The 22,450-nt window shown below is 42.6% G+C and overlaps 2 protein-coding genes across 7 annotated transcripts in view; one reads left to right on the top strand and one right to left on the bottom strand.

Annotated features, from left to right (window-relative positions):
- Window positions 1-18,356, top strand: part of LOC124212079 (SET and MYND domain-containing protein 4) — an 86,280-nt gene extending 67,924 nt beyond the window's left edge. For all 6 annotated transcript variants that reach the window (XM_046611854.2, XM_046611838.1, XM_046611873.1 and 3 more), the window contains exon 7: window positions 17,798-18,356. In XM_046611854.2, coding sequence (XP_046467810.1) covers window positions 17,798-17,820 — 23 coding nt within the window. In that variant the 3' untranslated portion in view covers window positions 17,821-18,356. The remainder of the gene's footprint in view (window positions 1-17,797) is intronic.
- Window positions 18,357-20,309: 1,953 nt separating this feature from the next.
- On the bottom strand, window positions 20,310-21,158 carry LOC124224779 (uncharacterized). The gene has a single exon (XM_046636981.1). The coding sequence runs from the start codon at window positions 21,156-21,158 to the stop codon at window positions 20,310-20,312; it is 849 nt and encodes a 282-aa protein (XP_046492937.1).
- Between the last annotated feature and the right edge of the window lie 1,292 nt (window positions 21,159-22,450).

Genomic DNA, 22,450 nt, shown 5'->3' with positions numbered 1-22,450 from the left:
CGGTGGTTTAATGTCCAGTTGATAAGACCCTCTGTTTATTTCGTTAGTGAGTACTTATATTACCAGTATTTGGTACAGTTCAATACAGATTTTTCCTAGTCTTTTTCAGACGATATTTGTAGATTAAAGTCTACCGAAATTTCGATACTCCGGTATTTACGGAAATTTCGATATTTCGGTTAACCGAAACTACCGAATACGAAAACCGTAGCGAAAATCGGTATCTAATTTCCAATATCGCGCACTCCTAGTCTTCATCGATCATAGCTGCACACGAACCATTCGACTTCCAGAACAAGTTGGTAGGGACGCCCGATAGATAGCACTACTCTTAGTATGAACTATAATAATACTGGTACGGGGATTGATTCTTGGATATGAAGGTCGTGATAATGAAGTACAAAAACTTGTTGACGTTTCGGCCAAAGGTGAGGGCCCTCCTCAAGATGAAATAATATAATTGTATCTGTTGAATCAATACACGAAATAGGATTACAAAATTGAAATAATGCAAACAAAACAAATGCATTACAAACATTATATATATATATATTAGGCTGATTAAAAAAAAACGGCTAATTTTTTTTTTCAAAATCCTCACATAAAAACTTTCGAGAAGGTGTGAAAAGACGCCTGTAAAAAGCAGAGCCCTTAATATTATTATTAAGAGGTCGCGCATCGGGAATTTCTATTTCCCGTTCAAATAACACAGGAATAAATTTTTTTAAATTTTGCAATTTCGTATTTTTGTAACGGCTCGTTGAATTAGCGGACCAAAGCATATTTTTGTAAGAAATTTGACGCTCTACAAAAAAAGTCCTTACAAAGTTTTCGATAGTCACACTCCTTCAAAAGTTATTCGAGGTCAAAGTTGAACTTACAAAAAAATTCATGTTTTTTTTTTTTTCGATGATACTATGAATCTTTTCTCATTATTTTGTTATAAGACTTTACGTCGATCACAGTATATGTGTTCCCGATACAGGGAAGTGCAATACGGTGCCCTCACGGAAAAAAAACCCAAATTGGGTGTAAATTCGTACCCCTAACTTTTGCCTTATGGGAAATTAGCATTATCTATGAGTTGGGGGTACGAATTTACACTCAAGTGGGGTTTTTTTCCGTGAGGGTGGCTCTTAATAAAACAATCAATTATAGCCAAATTCAGTACTGAAGCAGAACATCCATCCCTTTCGGATGCAGTAGATGAAACCTTATGGCACAGAAAAATATCAAGGAACTCGAACTTGAAGACGAAGGGCCAACAATGATTATGTGCGACAACAGAAGTACAATTGAATTTTCCGATAATGCAAGGTTTAGTCACAACCTAAAACACGTCAATGTCCGATACCACTCAATCAAAGAAAAAATCGATAAACGAGAAATTAAACTGAACCCAGTATAAACCAATGAAATGATCGCTGACATGCTCACTAAAGCCGTGGGCCCAAGAAAAATACAACAATTTACAGAAAACACAGGATTATCGGATAAATTTCTCAAATAATAAATATGAATTTAACCCTGTGATCAGTATGTGAAATATAAAAAGGCTAATTTCAGTTGTGACAGTGTCTTTACGATCTTGGTTTCTCTACGAAACACGTTTTATACATAAAAAATGTAAGACTACAATGAACTATTCTTTATGTAATGTAACCATTCAACATGTTCACATTAAGGGAGTGTGTTGCTGATAAGTATGCGTGATGAGTAACATGTGTCTGTATGCAAGAATCTGCTTAACAACAAGTTAGCCCTGAGCTAAATCTCGTATTGTTAACACGCACTGTACTTGTCCCCTGCTCCAAAATAAAATATTATTCCTCTATCACGGTATTACTATAAATAGAATATATAAGAAATCGTGGAATAAATTACAAGAGCACAAAACATCAGATTTACTAGATCATAAATCACATATCAATCATAAAGTTGACTAAGATTTGATTTCTTACGTGGATCGCTTTTATTTTACGTTTATTTTCTGACACAACACGACATTGAGTAATTTCATCGTCCAATCCCGTTAGATCCGACCAATGAAATTATTCAGTGTCGATTTGTGTCAGAAAATTGATGTAAAAGGAAAAGGCCCATATTTTATCGAATTTAGAAGATGAAACATATAATAAATTACACGCTGCATTCTTCCATAACATTTTATGATTTATCACATAAATATTTTCGGTAGGTTTGTCTTATACTGCGTTCACACTTGTCAGAAATCACCAACTTTGCGCACTTCAGTAGGGGTGTACGGGTACTGAAATCCTTCGGGTCGAGTCGGGTAAAATGGATTACTTTCGTGTCGGGTACCCGAAAATATTGGAATACCCAAAAATCTCGAGTGACCCGAAAATTCCGGGTTACCCGAAAAACTCGTATTACTAAAATTCCCGAGTTCCTCAAAAATGTTATGTTTGCCTAAAATTGCTGAGTTTTCGAAAATTTTGTTCGCGACTATTTTCGCTTCTCCAAAAATACCGGGATTTCTAAAGTAAACAGATTTTCGAAAATTTCGGACTAGCCGGAGTTTTCGAATTACCCGAAGTTTTTGGACTACCCGAAAGTAGTATACCAAGGCCGGTTCTGGATACAAACACCTTCTTTACCGACCGAGCTGCTCCGCGCAGCCCAGACTCAAACCCTTTTCCGCGATGACGTCACAGTCTGCCGTACCGAAGGTCAATTACCGACAGTTGTATCGATCGAGGGTCAAAATCGTGCTGTTTTACCTACAATCTTACCGACAGTTGTATCGATCGAGGGTCAAAATCGTGCTGTTTTACCAACAATCTTACCGACCGAAGGTCTGTAGTGCTCGCCTGTCCCACGATAGGACTGCTGATGTGTAACATGAACCACTCCGAATTCCTTTCCCACGGTAGGACTGCTGACGTGTAACGTCAACCACCTCACATTCCTTTCCCACCTTATCAACCACGTGACATTCCAAAATTAATGGTTCCGAGAATTGTTTGTCCCAACGTCGCACCGAAATCCTTTGACCGCATACCGCTCACCGTCGAAACTTGTCGATCGCATTGTTTTGTCTAACCACCTTATCAACCACGTGACATTCCAAAATTAATGGTTCCGAGAATTTGCTGATGTGTAACATGAACCACCTCACATTCCTTTCCCACGTTATCAACCACGTGACATTCCAAAATTAATGGTTCCGAGAATCGTGTTTCACTTATTCGGTTTGATATCCAAGGTCGACCGATAGTCGCGGTACAGAGCCTGCGGTGTCGGGTTACTATCGCTCTTGGAATGCCAAAAGGTGCGCGCGCATCCGTACAGCTGCCCTATAAAAAGACGTCTATCGTGATCGTCACTCTGTTCTCATCGTATTCTCATTGTGAACTGTTCTCACTCGTGAAATAACCTCGAAACGCGATGGATCTAGCAAAAGTTAACCACGTCAGCCGCCTGGAGAATCTGCCAACCAAGAAGATGTCGGAACTCGAAATTGGGGGAGTGTACGACGTCAACGGGTTACGACTGGTCAAAACAAAATTCGGGGTACGTGTTCTGGCGACAATCGATGGAGAATACAACGTCTTCTTACCACCGAGAATCGCAAGAGTTCTACAAGAAGATTCCAGTCAGCTGACTGAAATGTGTAGCATGGCCGGGGAAAATCGTCTGCAAATGAAATACCTTGGTGGAGAATTCAACAAGTTCGAATTTTCATGCAGTTATGCGCCTTAAATGAACTATGCGATCCCCCTCTACTTCCACAAAATTCATCCACGGTTCAAACAATGTTCTGTGTGTAAGTCTTACGTATAATAAACAAAAAAAGATAGAAATTATGAATATTTTTTCATTTATCCATCCTGTATACCTTTAATCCTACGTTTTGTATCTAGAATTAGGTCTCAAAATCTAAGAAAATGTCCGAACACCACTAAGCAACGACGGAGGGTTTCGAGCTGCAACTCTACGATGAGTATTTGGACGGGTTCAGACCGGAGTGCAAGGTCGGCCGATAGCCGCGGTCAGAGCCTGCGGTGTTGGGTTACTATCGCTCTAGGAATGCAAAACTCGGTTTGAGTACAGCTCGGTCAAGGATGGAGAGCAAGGTCGAATCTAACATAAGCTTCTGAAAAAAATTCTCTCTTAAGAGCTAAGGTGAAGGTATAAAATTATTTCATGAATATTCTTTAAAAGTTTTATTGAGTACAATTTTTAGAGTACGGTTGACAATTACTTCACAAAAAATAGTACAATAATTCTATTCAACAGTGTCATGACCAGGGTGATATATTCGCCAGGAATGCGGGACCGTTCTTGTAGACGCTTCTGCGCAGTAACACAAATCGTACAGCCTCGCCATCCGGACAGTACGATGATTTTGTAGCCAATTCTGGAGTATGCAAACGTTTCGTGCTGCACAGATTGCGTTGGGTATTGTGTGAAGGTCGCATCTCAGAGACACAGCTGAAGTTTTTTGCAGGGTTTCAAGCGACGGGCAGTCAAAGTCCAACATATCGATGATTTCAACTTTCGGAACGATTTTGAGCAACCAATCTCGTTTTTCTTCTCCTTTTACGTACACGGTTTGAGCTTTGCACAGCCTGTCTTGAATGGTCCGCTCAACTTCCTCAAAAGGTACGGTTCCACAGCTCCAACGTAAGCCGTGAAAATCGCGTTCTAACCAAGAATTTTGGCTTTTGTATTTGACGTCCAGTAAATTCCATTTGTAAGGTGGTTTGAAGAAAAACACTGAAGGAGATGCTTCCGAGTAGATTGAAATTACAGCCAATTCTTTTAACGTGAAGGTGTTGTTGAGAGGTCTACGAAAGCCTTGTACGTCAACGATGAGCTCCATCTTTGAACTGTGCGAGATGGTGGAAACGGGTCAGCTTTTATACCAACTTTTTCACCCCACCACTGAGCGGGTTGTATTCGACAATACGATCGTGAACGATCAAGCAGTACGCCGATGTTTCAGCGGGAAAGTTGGCTTTAGCTTCAAATTCAAGACGGATGTCGACAGGTCCGTACTTCAAAGATTCGTTTTGTTTCGAACAGTCGATAACGAACAAGGGGACGTCTCGAAGGAATTCACTCTTTGTCAGCAACGGCTCGGGGTTCTTGTCGTAGTAGGTAGCTTGGAAGTTTGCGTACATCTCGTACAGGAGCGCGTAGAGATTACGACTCATGTTGAGGTTCAGGTTACCGTACGGATAAGATTGAGAGTTTAAGAATAGCTTGACGTCCGTGATATTGCAATGATCGAAATGACTTGCGTTCTTGCCGGTCTTGTTCTTTCTACTTGTTTGGAAACTTAAAATGACGTACCGAGGTTTTTCAAGCTGAGTGGAAGTTTTCACAGTCCAAACGTGTTTCGATGTCGTGGGAAGTAAGGGATATTCGTACAATTCCCAACTGCGGAAGCTCATCGAAACAGGCGGATCTCTCTGAATGAAATTTAGTAGGTCAACTTTTTTCTGATCCGCGAGTTTCAAATACGGTATTAGCCATTCCACTGCATTGATCGTGATTTTGAATTCCTCCTCCTGAGTCTGCATGATTGCGTTGACGTCAGTTTTTGATCTCGTCAAAATTAACTCATGTTTAGCGTTGACAACGATCTTGCGGTAGTCTTCGGCGAAACCCAATATCATGCTGAGCGGTATCAGTACGTCAAAGTTACCATCGGTATCGGTTAATTTTTTCTTCTCTTCTACATCGAGCCATCCAGCGTTCTCCATCAGCCAAGTCTGACCAGGGTGCAGGGAAGCGTAACCCTTCATGAGACTTGTCAAGCCAACGTTCTTGCTTCTATCAACCTCAACTGCGTTAATTTCGTAGCGAATTTCTTCAAACAGATGACAGATGGCGTTGTTTACGAGCTGTGTGTTCACAGTAGCTGTACCATCAGGTTTGAGGAGTCGTCCGTGGATATGTACCGAACTTTTGCTGGGTAATATGCATAAATCCTGATGCTGAACGGTGATTCGAATTTCATCGCTGTTGTTGAAAGTTGACGAGGCGTAAGGTTTGTGAGCGTGAATCTCGTAATGCGCAACGGATTCGTCAAAGACGACTGGTGTTTGAATGCTCAAGATTTCCTCCTCCATGGCACGTAGCAGATGATAAAAAAGCAAAATCGGATTTTTATTTGTCGGAAATTCCTCTTCCAAAAGGTGTCAGTTTCAGACCCAGAGCTATCAGGAACTCCACGTTTCGAGGTGTTAGCGGTTCCGGAATCGAACGACGACTGACTTGATCGGGGCATGTCGACTTACTGATATACCTACTCTTTGACAGTCTGTTATATACGATTCCCATCGTTTATCGCGATTTGATGTGTAGTCTCACAGTGATAACTTCTCCACGAAAATTAACCAGGTCTCCGTCTTGATCCACTAACCGGAGCTGAACGTGATCTATGGTCTTGACGGTGATCGGAAGGTAAATGACGTGCGACGGTACTTCCACGATCTTATATCCTGGTGGGACGGTCGGGAAAAACTCGTGAATAGTGTGTACTTTGTGTCCATTGACGTAGGCGCCCGTTGTAATGCTACACTCGACTCGCAACGCGTTGACCTTGAGTATAGTTACAGGCACGTCCGATTCGTGAGTTTTGTCAACCTCCAGTACACGTGGTGTAAATCCCAAAAGTTGAGCAATGGAATCATTCGGCTCAAAGTTAATCGTGTGGTTGCATGTGATTTCGCTGCGTAATGTATTATTGTTGGGTTTGATGGCGAGCCTGATATCTGTATTTCTTAGCACGTTTTGAAGATACTTCTCTATGTCCTCGATCTCGTAGCTGCCGGTAGGTATGGTGATCACTTTGTCAGCTACGTAAATTTTATTGTGACCGACATCAACGTTGGGAATCGAATTAAAGGTTAACAGCTCTACCAAGCCAAGAGCATAACTTTTATCACGAGCAAGTTCGATCGGTGGGAAATATTGTGCCTCGAGTATCGAAGAGGTTCCCGAAATCGTTAACGTTAACGAATCATCCATGACTGCGAGTGGTAGACTGACTTTGACGAATCACGCACCATGTTTATATAGCTCTCCACTTAGAAATTTCAGACACAAGTGTCCGCATTCAAATGTATCGTAATCCTGGTACCTCTCATGATTGTATTTGACGCTACCAACGCCGAGGTATTTTATGAGGTCCGAGGGTGGTTGAAGGTTGCCGAAACTGTCAAAGTAATCGATATTATTGTCGCGTTTCTTGTACGCAACCCAGTGTGTTCCCGGACCGTCTTTGTCGTCAAGGTTGATTATAGCTGACTCGTTTTTTCGTGGACCGTTTCCGGGCATTTCGTTTCGCATGAAAACACCGCGGAAATGCGGAACCCTCAAGATTTTTGCATATTTCAACAAGTCCCAATCAGTCAACGCTCGACGTGGTAGCATCGCATCTAGTTTTTTGAAAGATGGAGACCAAGACCTGTTTTGTACGGTTTCATGTGAAGCCCTTTGCCCAACGCGATAGCTTCCATAGTTTTGTTGTGTCGTTTGCTTTCCTCCAATTCTCGTTTAGCCGCGCTCGCATCGTTCACAGCTTTTGCTATACCTGCCGCACCGCCGGCTAACGCACCCGTAGCGCTGAGACCGGCAAAAATAGGAATCAGAAACGGTAGAAAACCACCGACTTTCGAAGGTACCGGTAGGACGCGAGGTGTTCGCACTTTACATTTACCACCCGCTTTTTTAACGGCGTTCTCAGCTCCCTTCAGCGCAGATTCGATAGCTACTTTTGCATCGTTGCTTGGAACCATGGAACGTTTTGCAGCATTTACAATTTTTCTCAAGGTCACATTTTTTGACTTTCGCATTCCCATTCCGAGTTTTGATTTTACTTTCATTGTATTAGCTACTGCCCAAGCGGCTGCCTTCTCACCCAAATTTGCATCCTTTGCGAGAACCCGTTTCCAAGCTTTCTCAGCCAACACCCTATCAGCCTCGTTTCTAACCTCAAGGTTCTCACGATTTTTCGAATACGCTATATCGTGTTCCTTACACGCTGCATCGAGAGGATTGATACCGGAATCGCCTCTCGCGAGTCTTTTCGTCAACTTCGTACCGGGACCGCAGTATTGGTAACCGGGAACATGCAACTCGATCGGAAGTTTGTTGATGATTCTATTCACCAGACCCTTGCCACGATGTTGCCGCCTGCTGCTGCTTCGTTTACCTCTGTACGCGATCATGTTCGTGCGTTGACTGAAGAAAAGTGCTTTAAAACGGGGTATTTATAGCAAATCCGATCAGTCATGTCCGAGATGCGGTTTGAGAAACAACCTACCAAGCTTCCCGTGATGAATTTTGACAAACTTTCGGAGCAAAATGTCGAAAAGCACAAACGGCACGGTGAATTACTCCCGAACAGTGTACGTGCGATATTCTGTGGACCGTCGAATTGTGGTAAAACTAACGCGTTGCTCACACTTATAACCCATCCCAACGGACTCAGATTTGAAAATATCTACATCTACTCGAAATCTCTCAACCAACCTAAATACCGATTGTTGAAGCAATTGCTGGACCATGTTGAGAGTACGGAGTATTTTGCGTTTACCGAGCGTGAGCAAGTGATTCCACCGGAAGAAGCACGGCCCAACTCAATAATCATATTTGACGATGTAGCGTGCGAGAAGCAGGACAATATTAGAGCCTACTTTTGCATGGGTAGACATCACGACGTTGACTGTTTCTATCTCTGTCAGACGTACGCGCGTATTCCCAAACATCTCGTGCGCGACAACGTAAACTTACTCGTGTTATTCAAACAAGACGATATGAACCTGAGACACGTATACAACGATCATGTGAACACCGATATGTCTTACACAGAGTTTAAAAGTGTGTGCTCTGCATGCTGGAACGGTGAGAAGTACGGGTTTCTGGTGATCGACAAAGACAGTGAGCTCAACGAAGGACGATACAGGAGGGGATTCGATTCTTTTGTTAGCCTGGAAAAGGAATAAAATCTAGCGTTTTCGAGCGAGAGACGCAGTAGCGCTGCAGACTCAGTTGCGTCAACATGCAGAGCTCTGAAATTTCCAAGCAAAAAGATGTCCTACATCAGATCGCTCAAGCAAGTGCTGCGATCCGTCGAAAACACAGATTGCTCAAGTCGGGCAGGGAATCTACGACTCAGAAATTGAGTGACGTTTTCAAACCAGTAGTGACTCCGTTGCAAGAACTGGTGAATGTTACAAAAGACACCAAACCTGTCAAACAAGAGGTGGAAGAAATTAAAGAAGAAATAAAGGAGATGAAAAATGAAACGAAAAATGAAACTGTCTCGGAAATGGACGATTCCTTTGCTTCGGCGGGGGATGAAACAGTCGTAGAAACACCGGTCGAGGACGAGTATTTTGCACTGATGAGAGATGCGAAGACAAAAGGCGAATTGGACAACGTGTACGGTGTACGCAACCTCTCAAACGGACTGATGATCGGTGATTCGTTGATATCTTTTGAGAGTGACTACGTTCGTATTGGCGACACGCGTTACCCGAAAACGAAGGGTTTGCTGGAACTTTTGTTCAAAAAGAAGCCCGACGGTTCTTCTGTGAGCGCCGGAGATCGGGAAAATTTTAAAAACATAATCCTCGCAACGAACGCGCATAAGAAGTATTACTCATCCGACGGGGCTGTTCGAAACGATAACAGTTACAAATTTAGAAATGTCATTGCCGAATTGATGGATTATTCTCCGTCACCTCGCCGAAAGGGTAAAGGTCTACTTCCGCAAGCTATGATCACTCGACAAGGTGTTGAAACGGAATACGTCTTCTGGGATGATCCAAACGAGTTGGTAGAGCGTCTTCGTTTACTCCTGGCATCTCAGGCAGCGGGAAATCCGAGTCACAATAACGAAATAATCTCCATTATCGAAGAGCTACGCGAAGCAGGAATCATTTATTAAGCAGCTCCCGTCATTTTTGCATTCATTACCGAGATGAGCGTCGACGTGTTTGGACGTCAGCTGAATAAAAACACGACCGCGAGCACTCGCGGTCCTCCGGGTGTCGGGTTTCAAATAACAGCGGACGGGCATTACGATATACGGAACAAGAGACTGTGCAACGTCGCGGATCCCGCAGAGCCGAACAATGCTGTAACTTTAAAAACCTTGAGACGAAAATTCAGCGTGCTGCAAAAACGAATCGACAACCTCGATCAAATGATCAAAGCTTTGGAGATCACCACGGAGAAAGCCTTGGATACCTTCTACACAGACTTTAAAACAGGCAGAGACTTGTCGATTCGAAACGCGGAAATCATTTCCAAATTGGACACCAGACTAATAGCGTTGGAATATGAACGAGGAAAAGCAAGCACTGGTGACGGAACTGCATAAGCCTGCACGCCGGAATTACCCGCGTCGACGTGTAGACGTGCGCGGCATCGACGAGACCTGGCAGGCGGATCTTGTTGATATGACGTCGTACGCTGGGCAAAACAAAGGCTACAAGTACATGCTCACAGTCATTGATGTCTTTTCAAAGTATGCGTGGGCTGTACCGATAAAGAGCAAGTCTGGAGATGATGTTACAAAGGCAATGGAATCTGTGCTTGTCCAAGGACGGGTACCGAAAAATTTACACGTCGACAGAGGAACGGAATTTTACAACTCGAAATTCGAATCGCTTATGACACGCTACGGAATCAAACTTTACTCCACGTACAGTAATTTGAAGGCTTCGATCTGTGAACGTTTCAATCGCACGCTGAAAGGTAAAATGTGGACACGGTTCAGCATGCAAGGAAGCTACAAGTGGCTCGATATCTTATCCGATTTGGTTTCGGCTTACAACAACGTCAAACACCGAACCATAAGAATGAAACCGTCGGATGTCACCGTTGCAAACGAGAGGCTGTTGTTACGTCAGGCTTACGGAGGGCTTCGAGCGATACCTACCGTATCGGCAAAGTTCAAATCCGGCGACAAAGTTCGAATCAGCAAATTCAAAAATGTCTTCGAGAAAGGTTACACTCCCAATTGGACGACCGAAATATTCACGATAAGTCGAGTGGAAAATACTCATCCTGTGACGTACAAGCTCAAAGACTACCGAGATCAACCCATCGCTGGTGGTTTCTACGAACAAGAGCTCCTCAAGGTTAAGCATCCGGATATCTATCTGGTGGAGAAGGTGCTCAAGAAGCGTGGAAGAAAAATATACGTTAAATGGTTAGGTTTTGACAATACACACAACAGTTGGATAAACGAATCGGACATGTAACATTTTAATAAATTTTTTGTAAAAACGTATGTCCCTCTTTATTTTATATCCGACACACAACAAGTATGCGTCTTTTTAGACAATCGACAGACATGGTAAAGTTATAAATTACAAAGCTTAGGCTTGTAGCCCCACGGAAGCGTGTCGGTTGTATTTTGAAACACGATCCGCTTGTCGTCATTCCAGCTCAGTGCTACTTTCTGCTGTTCTACGGTGTATACCTCGTGCTTTCGACTCATGATCAAATGCTGATTTGAGGATAGATTTTCACGTTTCAACGCACAGTCCAAATAATCGTTGAAGGTTATTTTTCTTAACGCTGATCCTCTGACTCCTTTGGCACGTTTAGTGTCTGTCTCATCTCCCATGACTCGGAACGCGTACAGTTTAGCTCGTAACCCTACAAATTCGAGCATGATTTTGCCGTTGTTCTCGTCTTTCATCAAACCGAGAACTTTTTTGTTCGCTAGAGGCATTCCGTAAGCGTTGTCAAGCGGATAATCCGACGTGTCAAATTTATGTAAGTCCTCCTTCATGTGTTCGTATATATCGGGGACGGTAAAATTGTAAATTAAACTATCGGTATCCGTGTACATTAATTTTGCTTGGTTGCCAAATTTCTGTTTAATGTAATTATAATGAAAATCATAGATGTACGTTTTCGCTAGATCCATAATGGAGAAACCTGCGTACAATGGTTTATTCAACTTGACTTTCGTCCTACTCATTTCAACGATAATTATATCTTTGTCGAACACGGTGCAGCTGTGAAAATTAGGCTTGGCTATGGTAGCTCTCGCACCGTACCGTCCATCCCATTTCGTGATCAATCGAACATCTCTGTACTTTCGCACGTTTTCCATAGTTTTGCCAAAAACTGCGTTGTTCATTAGCTTGTAAAAATTTTTCTCAAATTCGTTGTCAGATTTCTTTCGCAAATCGGTATTTAAATCTATATATTTTTTCAGCCACGGAGTTTGTTTGAATTTGAGAACTCTATGAATTTTAAGTAATTTTAAACCTAATTGTAAACATTGTTTCATAACGCGGTAGTGAACAACGTAGTTTTTCTTAGAAAATAGCGTGGGTGTCAATTTTGGCTGTTTATTGGTCGAAATCGGAGGTACATAGTGCTCCGGACACAGTGGTAAATCCTTATGAGTTTCATGCAGTTCCTCAGGATATTCCAAATCAACCTCCAGTATGTAACCAAACTCCGCGTCGTCCGAGATGGTTAGAACGTCGCATTGTCCGAAGTCTGATAACCATTCGAAGGAACTGTATGGCAGAGCAAAGCTCATAGCAGCACCGTACAAATTATTAACGTCAAAGTACATGAGATAAGATTCTTCGACCTCAGGATCGAATTCCTCTCCCATATATCTATTGTTGGCCTTTGCGTATCTGTTCGAACACTGTGATACACCACCACGAATACCCTTTTCGATAAACATAACCATGTCTATGTCGGTGAGAAGCTCGAGTTCGATGTCTGTACATTTTAACATTGCATCAAACGACAGACCGGGCGCTGTGTAGTAATGTAACGGGTCCAGTTTGTACGTCGTCCAACAGCTCTGTCGAAAGTTTTGAAAAACGTCGGCCAGTAAAAACACGTCCGTCTGTAAATACAAGTCCGAATACTCTCCCAAAGTTTGAACGTTAAAAGTTTGCCAAACTTTACATGCATGTGCGTAGTCGTCGTCTGATATATCCCGATCATTTAATTTTGAGTAAAATTGATGTTTGGATGGTAGCCGTGTGTCCTCGAGCTTCTCCCAACTGTCTATGTATTCGTACGGGAACACTCCTTTTCTGGTCAATAACTGAAATTTGTCTGACCTATGATAAAATTTTCGTGTGATTGATTTCTGATCATCACCGAGATACGTTGCTAATTTCTCAAGACTACTGGGCATGAAGCGGTACGAATCTACGAATCTAAACTTTATATCTGTCCCCTCGACGTATTTTGTAAATGAAATGTACTTTTCTTTGTTTACGGGTAGAAGCTCAGTTGTGCCCTCGAACGATGTAGCCAGTGCTTTGATCAGGAAATGTGAATCGTAACCCGACAGATTGTGGAATATCACTGGGATGGTGTGCGAATTTTGGTAATTTAGATTACAGCTGCGGTGAGCAGCACCACGGTACTTTCCTGTGAAATGACAGTGATCCCGATGTTTCACGTCTGTGAGCGTAAACGGTTTTTCACAAATATGACAGACCGCCGACAAATCAAATTCGTTGATCTGATTGAAATTTAGTGGTTCCATCGGTACAACAGTCTTGTAATATCCATCTAACGAAAGTGCCAATTCCTTTAACTCGTTCACAAACCATTGGATGCAAGTTTCTCCACGATTAATTTTGAATTTTGAAAGCGAATCGTCAAACGCGCAATGCAGATAGTAAGCTACACTATACGGAAGATGCTTCTGATAAATTGTTCTATTTTCCCCAAAACTTTCACGCGTGGGTTGCAGTAAACATTCGAGATCCGCGTAAATGCAGAATGGAACGGTTTCTTTGTGCTTGAAATTTTTGAATTTTAGTATTTTTTCCTCATCTGTAGGTAGAATAACTTTGGTTTTGTTTAAATTCATGCAATCAGCTCGGTGCTTCAACAAACATCTTTCGAAATTGAAATGAGACAGACACCTATCGCACAACCACGTCTGATGTGCGCGTTTGGAAATTTGGGAACTTGTTAATCGAGACAGATTTCGAATCCATGTAAAATGAAAGATTCTATTTTTTTCATAATTTACCATTTCATCATCATCGTCATCGTCAGTGGTTTCAGTTTCTATCGCCAAAAGATGAATTGTAGGTTTATCAGACTTATTCTGACTCAGGTGAATCGGTACTATTTCACTTTTTTTCCGATCACCTTGGTCTATACCATAAACGTTAATTGAAAGGCCGTTAAGCTTCTCAAATTTTGAAATGGTGTTTTTGTCTAGAGACATAGGAAACGTTATACCATCATACCGTAGCACTGAGCTGAAATGTGGATACGAAGTAATTTTGCTGGGATTGTTGTCGGCTGGGAACAGGGCTGCGGTGACCGACCAGAGTAAGCAATACGAGTCGCTGTTACGGATGTTGACGACAGCCTTCTTATCTTGAATATCTTTGGGTAGTGGTGTGTATGTGAAGACACCGCCTCGTAGTGGCACGTACTTGTTGATATTCACAGTCAAATTGATTATTTCGGTCAGCGACCAGCCTGAATCCTTTTCCTGGAAATCTTCCACCTTTTTCAACAAACGCTCCGTCGCGTTTTCGATGAACCATTCGCTGATATCCGTTGTCTGGAGGATGATTTCATTTCTCGTATTAAAAAATTTGATCTCTTCCACCGTGCGATCATCTCTTCTAACTTCAAATTTACAAGCCAGGATAACGTTGGCTTTCAAGCTCCCGTCTTTCTTCAGAGCGTTTTTCAGTCTCGTCACAGCTAGTACCTTTGCGTCTTCTAGAAATCTCTCCACATCTTTATGCTTCAAATTGACGATGGATCCAGTTCGAATTCTCCTCTCGAAAGCTGATTCCAAATCTTCCCACCGTACTCGATCGCTTCTTCGCCGGCTTCGTAATCCGTCACCCACTTTCTGCAATTGTTGAAATTTGACTGTCAACGATTTCAGAATTCCAATTGTAGTCAAAATTCTTGTCTTCTCCCCGATCGTTGAGGCGTTGTTGCGTAAGATTTTATTCAAAAGCCTGATATTTTGGGTTCCGAGTCGAATCCATTTTGCAATTTCTGCCGGCGACGATTTTTCCGATAAAATCTTGAACGCCGATTCCATAACATCGATCAATCTCAAACACTTCGCGGATTCCATCTTGAGCTCTTTCCTCACGTATGCTTGACAGCTTGTGACGTAATGATCGTTTGCAGTGATGAGCGTCCTTTTTTATAGGGCAGCTGTACGGATGCGCGCGCACCTTTTGGCATTCCAAGAGCGATAGTAACCCGACACCGCAGGCTCTGTACCGCGACTATCGGTCGACCTTGGATATCAAACCGAATAAGTGAAACACGATTCTCGGAACCATTAATTTTGGAATGTCACGTGGTTGATAACGTGGGAAAGGAATGTGAGGTGGTTCATGTTACACATCAATAAATTCTCGGAACCATTAATTTTGGAATGTCACGTGGTTGATAAGGTGGTTAGACAAAACAATGCGATCGACAAGTTTCGACGGTGAGCGGTATGCGGTCAAAGGATTTCGGTGCGACGTTGGGACAAACAATTCTCGGAACCATTAATTTTGGAATGTCACGTGGTTGATAAGGTGGGAAAGGAATGTGAGGTGGTTGACGTTACACGTCAGCAGTCCTACCGTGGGAAAGGAATTCGGAGTGGTTCATGTTACACATCAGCAGTCCTATCGTGGGACAGGCGAGCACTACAGACCTTCGGTCGGTAAGATTGTTGGTAAAACAGCACGATTTTGACCCTCGATCGATACAACTGTCGGTAAGATTGTAGGTAAAACAGCACGATTTTGACCCTCGATCGATACAACTGTCGGTAATTGACCTTCGGTACGGCAGACTGTGACGTCATCGCGGAAAAGGGTTTGAGTCTGGGCTGCGCGGAGCAGCTCGGTCGGTAAAGAAGGTGTTTGTATCCAGAACCGGCCTTGGTATACTACTCCCGAAGTTTTCGGATTACCCGAAGTTTTCAGATTACCCGATGTATCGGATTACTCGAAGTTTTCGGATTACTTGAAGTTTTCGGACTACCCGAAGATTTCGGGTTTGCCAAAAAACCCGACCCGAATCCGAGTTCAAGTACCCGAAATTTCGGGTACCCGCACAGCCCTACGCACTTGTAACACAATATACTATTTATCAATTCTTAGTCTATAACATATTACTGTTTGTTCCATTATCTTTATTTTGGTTAGTTGCGAACTTCGAAATTGAACCTCATTTTGCCGCCACCAGCTGGTTGCCACAACTTGCAATTCATACGAGCAATGACAACGTTGCAGTGGCACATATTTGTCTTTCTTTTTTCGAGTGTCAGCCATTTGTTATTTTTTGTGTGGGACAATAAAAATTAATATTTTGTCTTTTACTTCTAGTATCTAGCAATATTTTTAGTTTTAGTATCAGTTTGAAAACATGCACAAAACCTCCTGAAACTTTACAGCTCTTTTTCTTGCAAGCAATCTTCGATAACGATGACTACGATTTCATTGGAACAGTTGGTGCAATCAGCTTGCAATAAATATACGGCTCTCATATGATTATGGAATAATTTTCTATGGAACGAATTTTCAATGCGTCCTTCCGTTCGGAATATACTAACGAAGACAATTTTGCAAATTTTGACTTTACCTACCCTCCAAACCACAAAATTTTGGAAATTGTTAACGTTTTATAACTCTTTTGCGTTAGAACCCCTTTAAAAAATTAACATTGGCTATATGCGATGGACATTATCAAAGCATGTACATATAGTATACTGGTGGATCATTTTAATCTATTATGGGAAATATCTCAGACTTATGGTTGGATACAGAAAAATGTTTCAGATAAAAGTTGTTGAGGTCAAAGGGGGTCAACTTTTGGTACAAACAACTTTGACCTTGAATTTGTTTTTGAAAGTCATTTCAAGGTCAAGATAATTTTTTTAAATAAGAAGACCTACTTTTGACTCCGGATTTGAAAAGTGCAGAAAATTTTACGAACAAGGTCATGGAAGGTCATATGACGGTCAAATTTACGAAAATTGTTAAATAATGTGTGTTAGCTCGGAATAACGGTTGGAAACATCAAAATGTTTTTAAAAAAAGTTGTCAAGGGTGGAGAGTTTCACATTCTGGTTGCAATAACCTTGACCTTGAATTTGTGTGAAATAATTTGGATCTCAAGGTTATGTCACGGTCAAAGTGATTTTTCAAGCGAGAACCCCTGCTTTTGATCTTCGATTTGGTAAAAATAAGAGAATGCATGTTGGAAATGCTAATCAAGGTCATAGGGTGCTTTATTACAGTGAGTTCCCCTTGCCTCTCACTGGGGTGCTTGTTTAACATGAATCCCCTTGCCTCTCACTGGGGCGCTTGAGATCCAAAATCAAGGTCAAGGTTATTGCAACCAGAATGTGAAACTCTCCACCCTTGACAACTTTTTTTAAAAACATTTTGATGTTTCCAACCGTTATGCCTAGCTAACACACATTATTTAACAATTTTCGTAAATTTAACCTTCATAAGACCTTCCGTGACCTTGAAATAACCTTCAAAAACAAGTTCAAAGTAAAAGTTGTCACCAAAAGTTGACCCCCTTTGACCTCAACAACTTTTGTCTGAAACATTTTTCTGTATCCAACCATGAATCTGAGATATTTCCCATAATAGATTAAAATGGTCCACCCAGTATATAGGTCTCCTAATCTGAGTAGGACTAACAAAATCGAATCCGCACATATTGTTATCAACGGTTAATGTTTCGTTAAGGCCGCATGCACTTTTTAGTGTAATCAGAATTAGAGTAAACAGATTATATAAATCCTTTTTTCCAGGTGTAGACTTAACTGCTGCCTAGTACAAGGAGTGAAGAAACGTGGAGTCGTCAGGGACTATTCTTCATACTTGTGGATGTATTTATTTATTTGATACATGATGTTGGGCTACCAATGCATATACGTAACAACATCCCAGGTGAAAATCGGATAGCAAACTTTAAATAAGATTGAATGTACACGTCCACTTATTTAGTCAATATTATAACTTGAAGACGTATTTAATCCCTATCCTCAAAAATATATGTGTAACTGACATCCCTATTTCAATGTCTGCATTTACTAGAACTGTGTTCATACTGATTTTAAGGTTACTTCATTTAATGGTACTTACTTTTATCGTATTTGAATGACTTATTCTAATGCGCAATGAGTTTTTTTTATTTAGACAACGTATTGGAATGGCAAACATTGTCATTTTAATTTAAGCTCATTGGCGCCAACTGGATGTATAACGTCATGTCGTACCGCCACACCGGTTCATTATGTTTTTTTTTCTTCGGTATCCATTCTGTTCTCTGTACACGCCAAAAATAAACGGCATCGTGTCAAACATTTATCCCCTTATTTTACCTTGTTTATACCCGAACCACCCACATCCAACAGGTTATGGGCACCGAGAAACAAAAACAATTAGGAACGCAAGAACAGTAAAAGTGAAATTAGTGGATTCCATTTAGAGTAAGAATCAAGTAGAAGTGAGGTTCAGCGAACACATGTTCTTCGAGCACTCTTCGAGCCATGGATTAGCAATCCAGCAATTCAAGGAGTTCAATCTTCTTGATCAAGAAATTATCTCAACCAGCGGACTACAAAGAGTGGAAATTCGCCATTCGCATGTTATTATATCACGAAAAGCTTTGGAAATATGCGAGCGGAGACATTAAGGCCGACGACGACAGCTACAATACAGAAAAGAATCGACAAGCCCTCTCCACAACATGTTTATCAGTCGATCCGAAACTATTCGGTCATTTAAAAACAGCAAATACAGCGAAAGCAGCGTGGGACAGCTGGGGAAAAACATTAGAACAAGATACGGCTGAAAAATTAGGTATGTTACAACAATTAATATCCACGTGACTGGCGGACTGCAAAGATATGAACGAATACGTTGATAAGATGATAAGTATGTGTCTAGAGATAGCGAGAGTTTAATAGTTTTAATCCTAGAAGGTTAGCGAAACGGAAATGGGGTTTGAGAATTCGTGGAGATCGAAATAAAGAGAAATATTCACTTTGTCGGGTTCACTTCATTCCGCGCTTAGAGCAGTACTGAGGGTTACAGCTGATGCGAGAATATCGCGAAGAAGAGAACATAAGAAAAGTAAACATAGAGACGATAGAAGCAAAGAATACAAAGAGCGAGACAGATGTTGCAACACGTGTGAGAACGAGACTTTAAATTTCAGAACATGTGAGAGATACATTGCAGATACATACCTATATCGCGACATACATGAGGCATTTACCGAAACATTCTGCTCGCCTTGTCAACGCACAGTAGTTCACAAAGACAAAGCTGCATCAGATTTGCAAGAAATTTTGTTAAATTTATACAGAGGATAGAAATTCATACAGATAACGGTAAGACCTTGACGATAGGTCTGGTGAGCGTGTCACGTGCGGAGCGGTCTCGCACGCGACTGACTTCACCCTTTAAGTTATCCGCAGAGGTTTATATTTATTTTTGCGTGGATAAGAGGTGATCGTCCTCTACAAGGCGATCCTTGGGAATAGGGGTGGAGGATTTAATGATATTAATGTAATAGAATGTTTACTATGGGATCAAGTTTTAATGAATCAAATGCAACTGAAAATAGCAAGCGAAAGCAGCGGGTGAAATATCTGAGACGAGGAAGCTTACATAAATGTTCTTAACCTAGTTGTTCTCGTTCATACATCTAGTAACTCGTTTGGTGGTTTCTACTCCGAATTCTCACTCTCTCTCAATTATCACTATTCTTATTACTACACAGCTCGATTGAGTTCGTGGCTCGAGGTTCAACACTTATTACTACTTCAACGACTAACGCCGCGACGCGAGATGCTTTGGAATACCGTTTGTAGAATCAGAGGGGTTCCCACTCTAATCGTCGGTGATTCTAAGTCTGATACTCTTCACACAACAGCTTTGAAGGAGCCGGGTTCCGTAGATGTCGTTCTTAGCTGTCTCTAACGGGGACTGCCTTCGCTCGCTCGTCCGACACCCCTTGGAGCGTCGGACAGCGAGCGAGGTTTTTGCTGAATTTACAATTTTGAATAAAGGCTCATCCTCGAGGCGCGTGATCTCGCGCTCGTCTCATCCCGGTGTTGATTACACCCGGGATCTGGCGGGCGCGGGAACGCTGACGTTGTAGCGGTCAACTGCGCCGCTGCGCTTTCGCCGCGCCACGAACTGGATTATAAGATGGTTAAATTATGTGAATTTAATAATGAAATTAAGGCTATGCATCCTCGTCTACTTTAAAAGCGAATATTAATAAGTAATGATGAATGCATAATAATAAATTTATGTGTATGTACATGCGGCGTTCGTGACAAGCGTAGAGGATTGAGTGCGCACAGTTGCAACCCGAACGAGACCGTCTGCACCTGGGTGCACTGCCGTAACGCGCGCGAGAGGCCACTTCGAGGGCATGTATCGTTCGACCGCGACGAGAACGAATGTGTCGGTTTGAATGTCGTTGGTCGGATGCCACTTCGAGATGCTTTGGAGTCGCTGTAGATACTCTGTAGACCATCGGTGCCAAAATCTTTCGAGCACCTGTCGCAGTAATTGCCAGCGCAATAACCTTGATTCTGGCAGATGATTCAGTGATGGCTTTGGCACTGTATTGAGAGCTGTTCCGATGAGAAAATGCCTAGGAGTCAGAGCTTCAATGTTCGCTGAGTCGTCAGAGAGAGGACATAGAGGTCGCGAATTGAGAACAGCTTCGATTTGCATGAGAAGCGTGGAGTATTCTTCGTACGTGAGTACCGCGTCTCTGATTACGCGTTTCAAATGGAATTTCACTGACTTCACGCCGGCTTCCCAATTTCCGCCGAACTGAGGAGCGGATGGAAGGTTGAAATTCCATTCTGTGCCGTCATTGGTGAGGAGATTCGCTAGATGTTCGAGTTCGCGAGATGATGCGCTGAAGAGTTTGCGAAGTTCGGCGTCCGAACCGACGAGATTTGTGCTGCAGTCACTTGAGAGTGATAAGCAGATTCCGCGGCGGCCGATAAGTCGTTTGAAGGCTGCAAGGAAGCCTTCTGTGGAGTCGTCTGTCACTAGCTCGAGGTGTATAGCTGATGAGGCGAAGCACACGAAGAGTACAATGTAACCTTTGTAGGTCTTTGCTGCTCGCCCCTTCCGCATCTTCAAGATTATGGGCCCGGCGTAGTCTACACCAGAGTGAGAAAAGGGTCGAGATGGCAAAGTTCGTGATGCCAGTAGCTGACCCATCAGCTGTTGAGCCGTCACGCTTCGTTGACGAGCGCATTTTACGCAACGCAAGATGTAAGAGCGAACCGGAGTTCGTCCACCGATGATCCAGTATGGTCGTCGGATTGTTGCGAGAGTTACTTGAGTTCATCCATGTAATATTGCGAGATGAGTTTGGTTGATCACCAGCATCGTGAGTACTGATTCGAATCAGTGGATGCTTCATGTCTGGATCAAGAAGCGAGTTGCGGAGCCGCTCGCAAACGCCGAGTAATCTAGACGAATCAATGAACGGGATGAGTCGAGAGAGTGGGTTCGATCGAGCAAGCGTTTCGTTAGCGCTGATAAGCTAAATATCCGAGGTCAAGTAGGCTTGTTGCGTTGCTTTGACCCATTAGAGACGAGTTGCATCGAGTTTGTGAGGCGCGAAAATTTGATAGAGCGATATTACTTTTCTGTTGCGGAATCGTTCGTTGACACGTTTGCAGAGCGCAGTGATTCGAATGAGTCGAGTTAAGCTGGAGTAGCGTTCGATGAGATCCCATAACTGAGACGATGGATCTTTAAGTGTCGTTCCTACGACCTTTTTTCTTTCTTCAAGGTCAATGCCATCGTCGACGGAAGGCGTTGCTAATGGACAAAAGCGCGAATGTTGTTTTGTCCACACGAGACCGTTCCACCAAAGATGATCGTTTTTGAGTTGTTGAGAAGAGAGTCTGCGATAAGCACAATCCGCGAGATTGTCTTCACCAGCTACGTGATGCCATTGGGCGTCAAAGATGCACTCTTGAATCAGCGCGACGCGATTTCGAACAAGGTCGTTCCACTGCAATGGATTCTCTTTAATCCAATACATTGTTGTTATTGAGTCTGTCCAAAGATGTACAGAAAGGTAGGTGAGACGGAGAACGTTTCGTACGTGAGAGAGATGTCGCACTAACAACACTGCAGCGGCAAGTTCGACCCGAGGGGTTGTGACGCGCGCGGAGCGAGATTGTTCAGCTGATGCCGGACCGTGCTTCGAAGGATCAACCTTTGTTTTCCCTGATACGAGAGAGACGCGTATATCGTCGTAATCGTTCATTAACCGAAGATACACGAGCACACCGAGAGCAGCATGAGATGCGTCCGAGAAACCGTGGAGTTAGACGGCGAAAGCGGTTGACAAGAGTCCGATCCATCGAGGAACCGAGAACGCATGGATATTTTGGAGTCGAGAGAAAAAG

The sequence above is a fragment of the Neodiprion pinetum genome, chromosome 1, assembly GCF_021155775.2.
Source record: "Neodiprion pinetum isolate iyNeoPine1 chromosome 1, iyNeoPine1.2, whole genome shotgun sequence".
NCBI lineage: Eukaryota > Metazoa > Arthropoda > Insecta > Hymenoptera > Diprionidae > Neodiprion > Neodiprion pinetum.
The sequence above is the reverse complement of the archived record's forward strand: the minus strand, read 5'-3'. Positions and strand labels throughout refer to the sequence as shown.

Coding starts and splice junctions, on each gene's coding strand:
- LOC124224779 (XM_046636981.1), bottom strand. CDS start 21,158: ATGCGGAAGGGGCGAGCAGCAAAGACCTACAAAGGTTACATTGTACTC.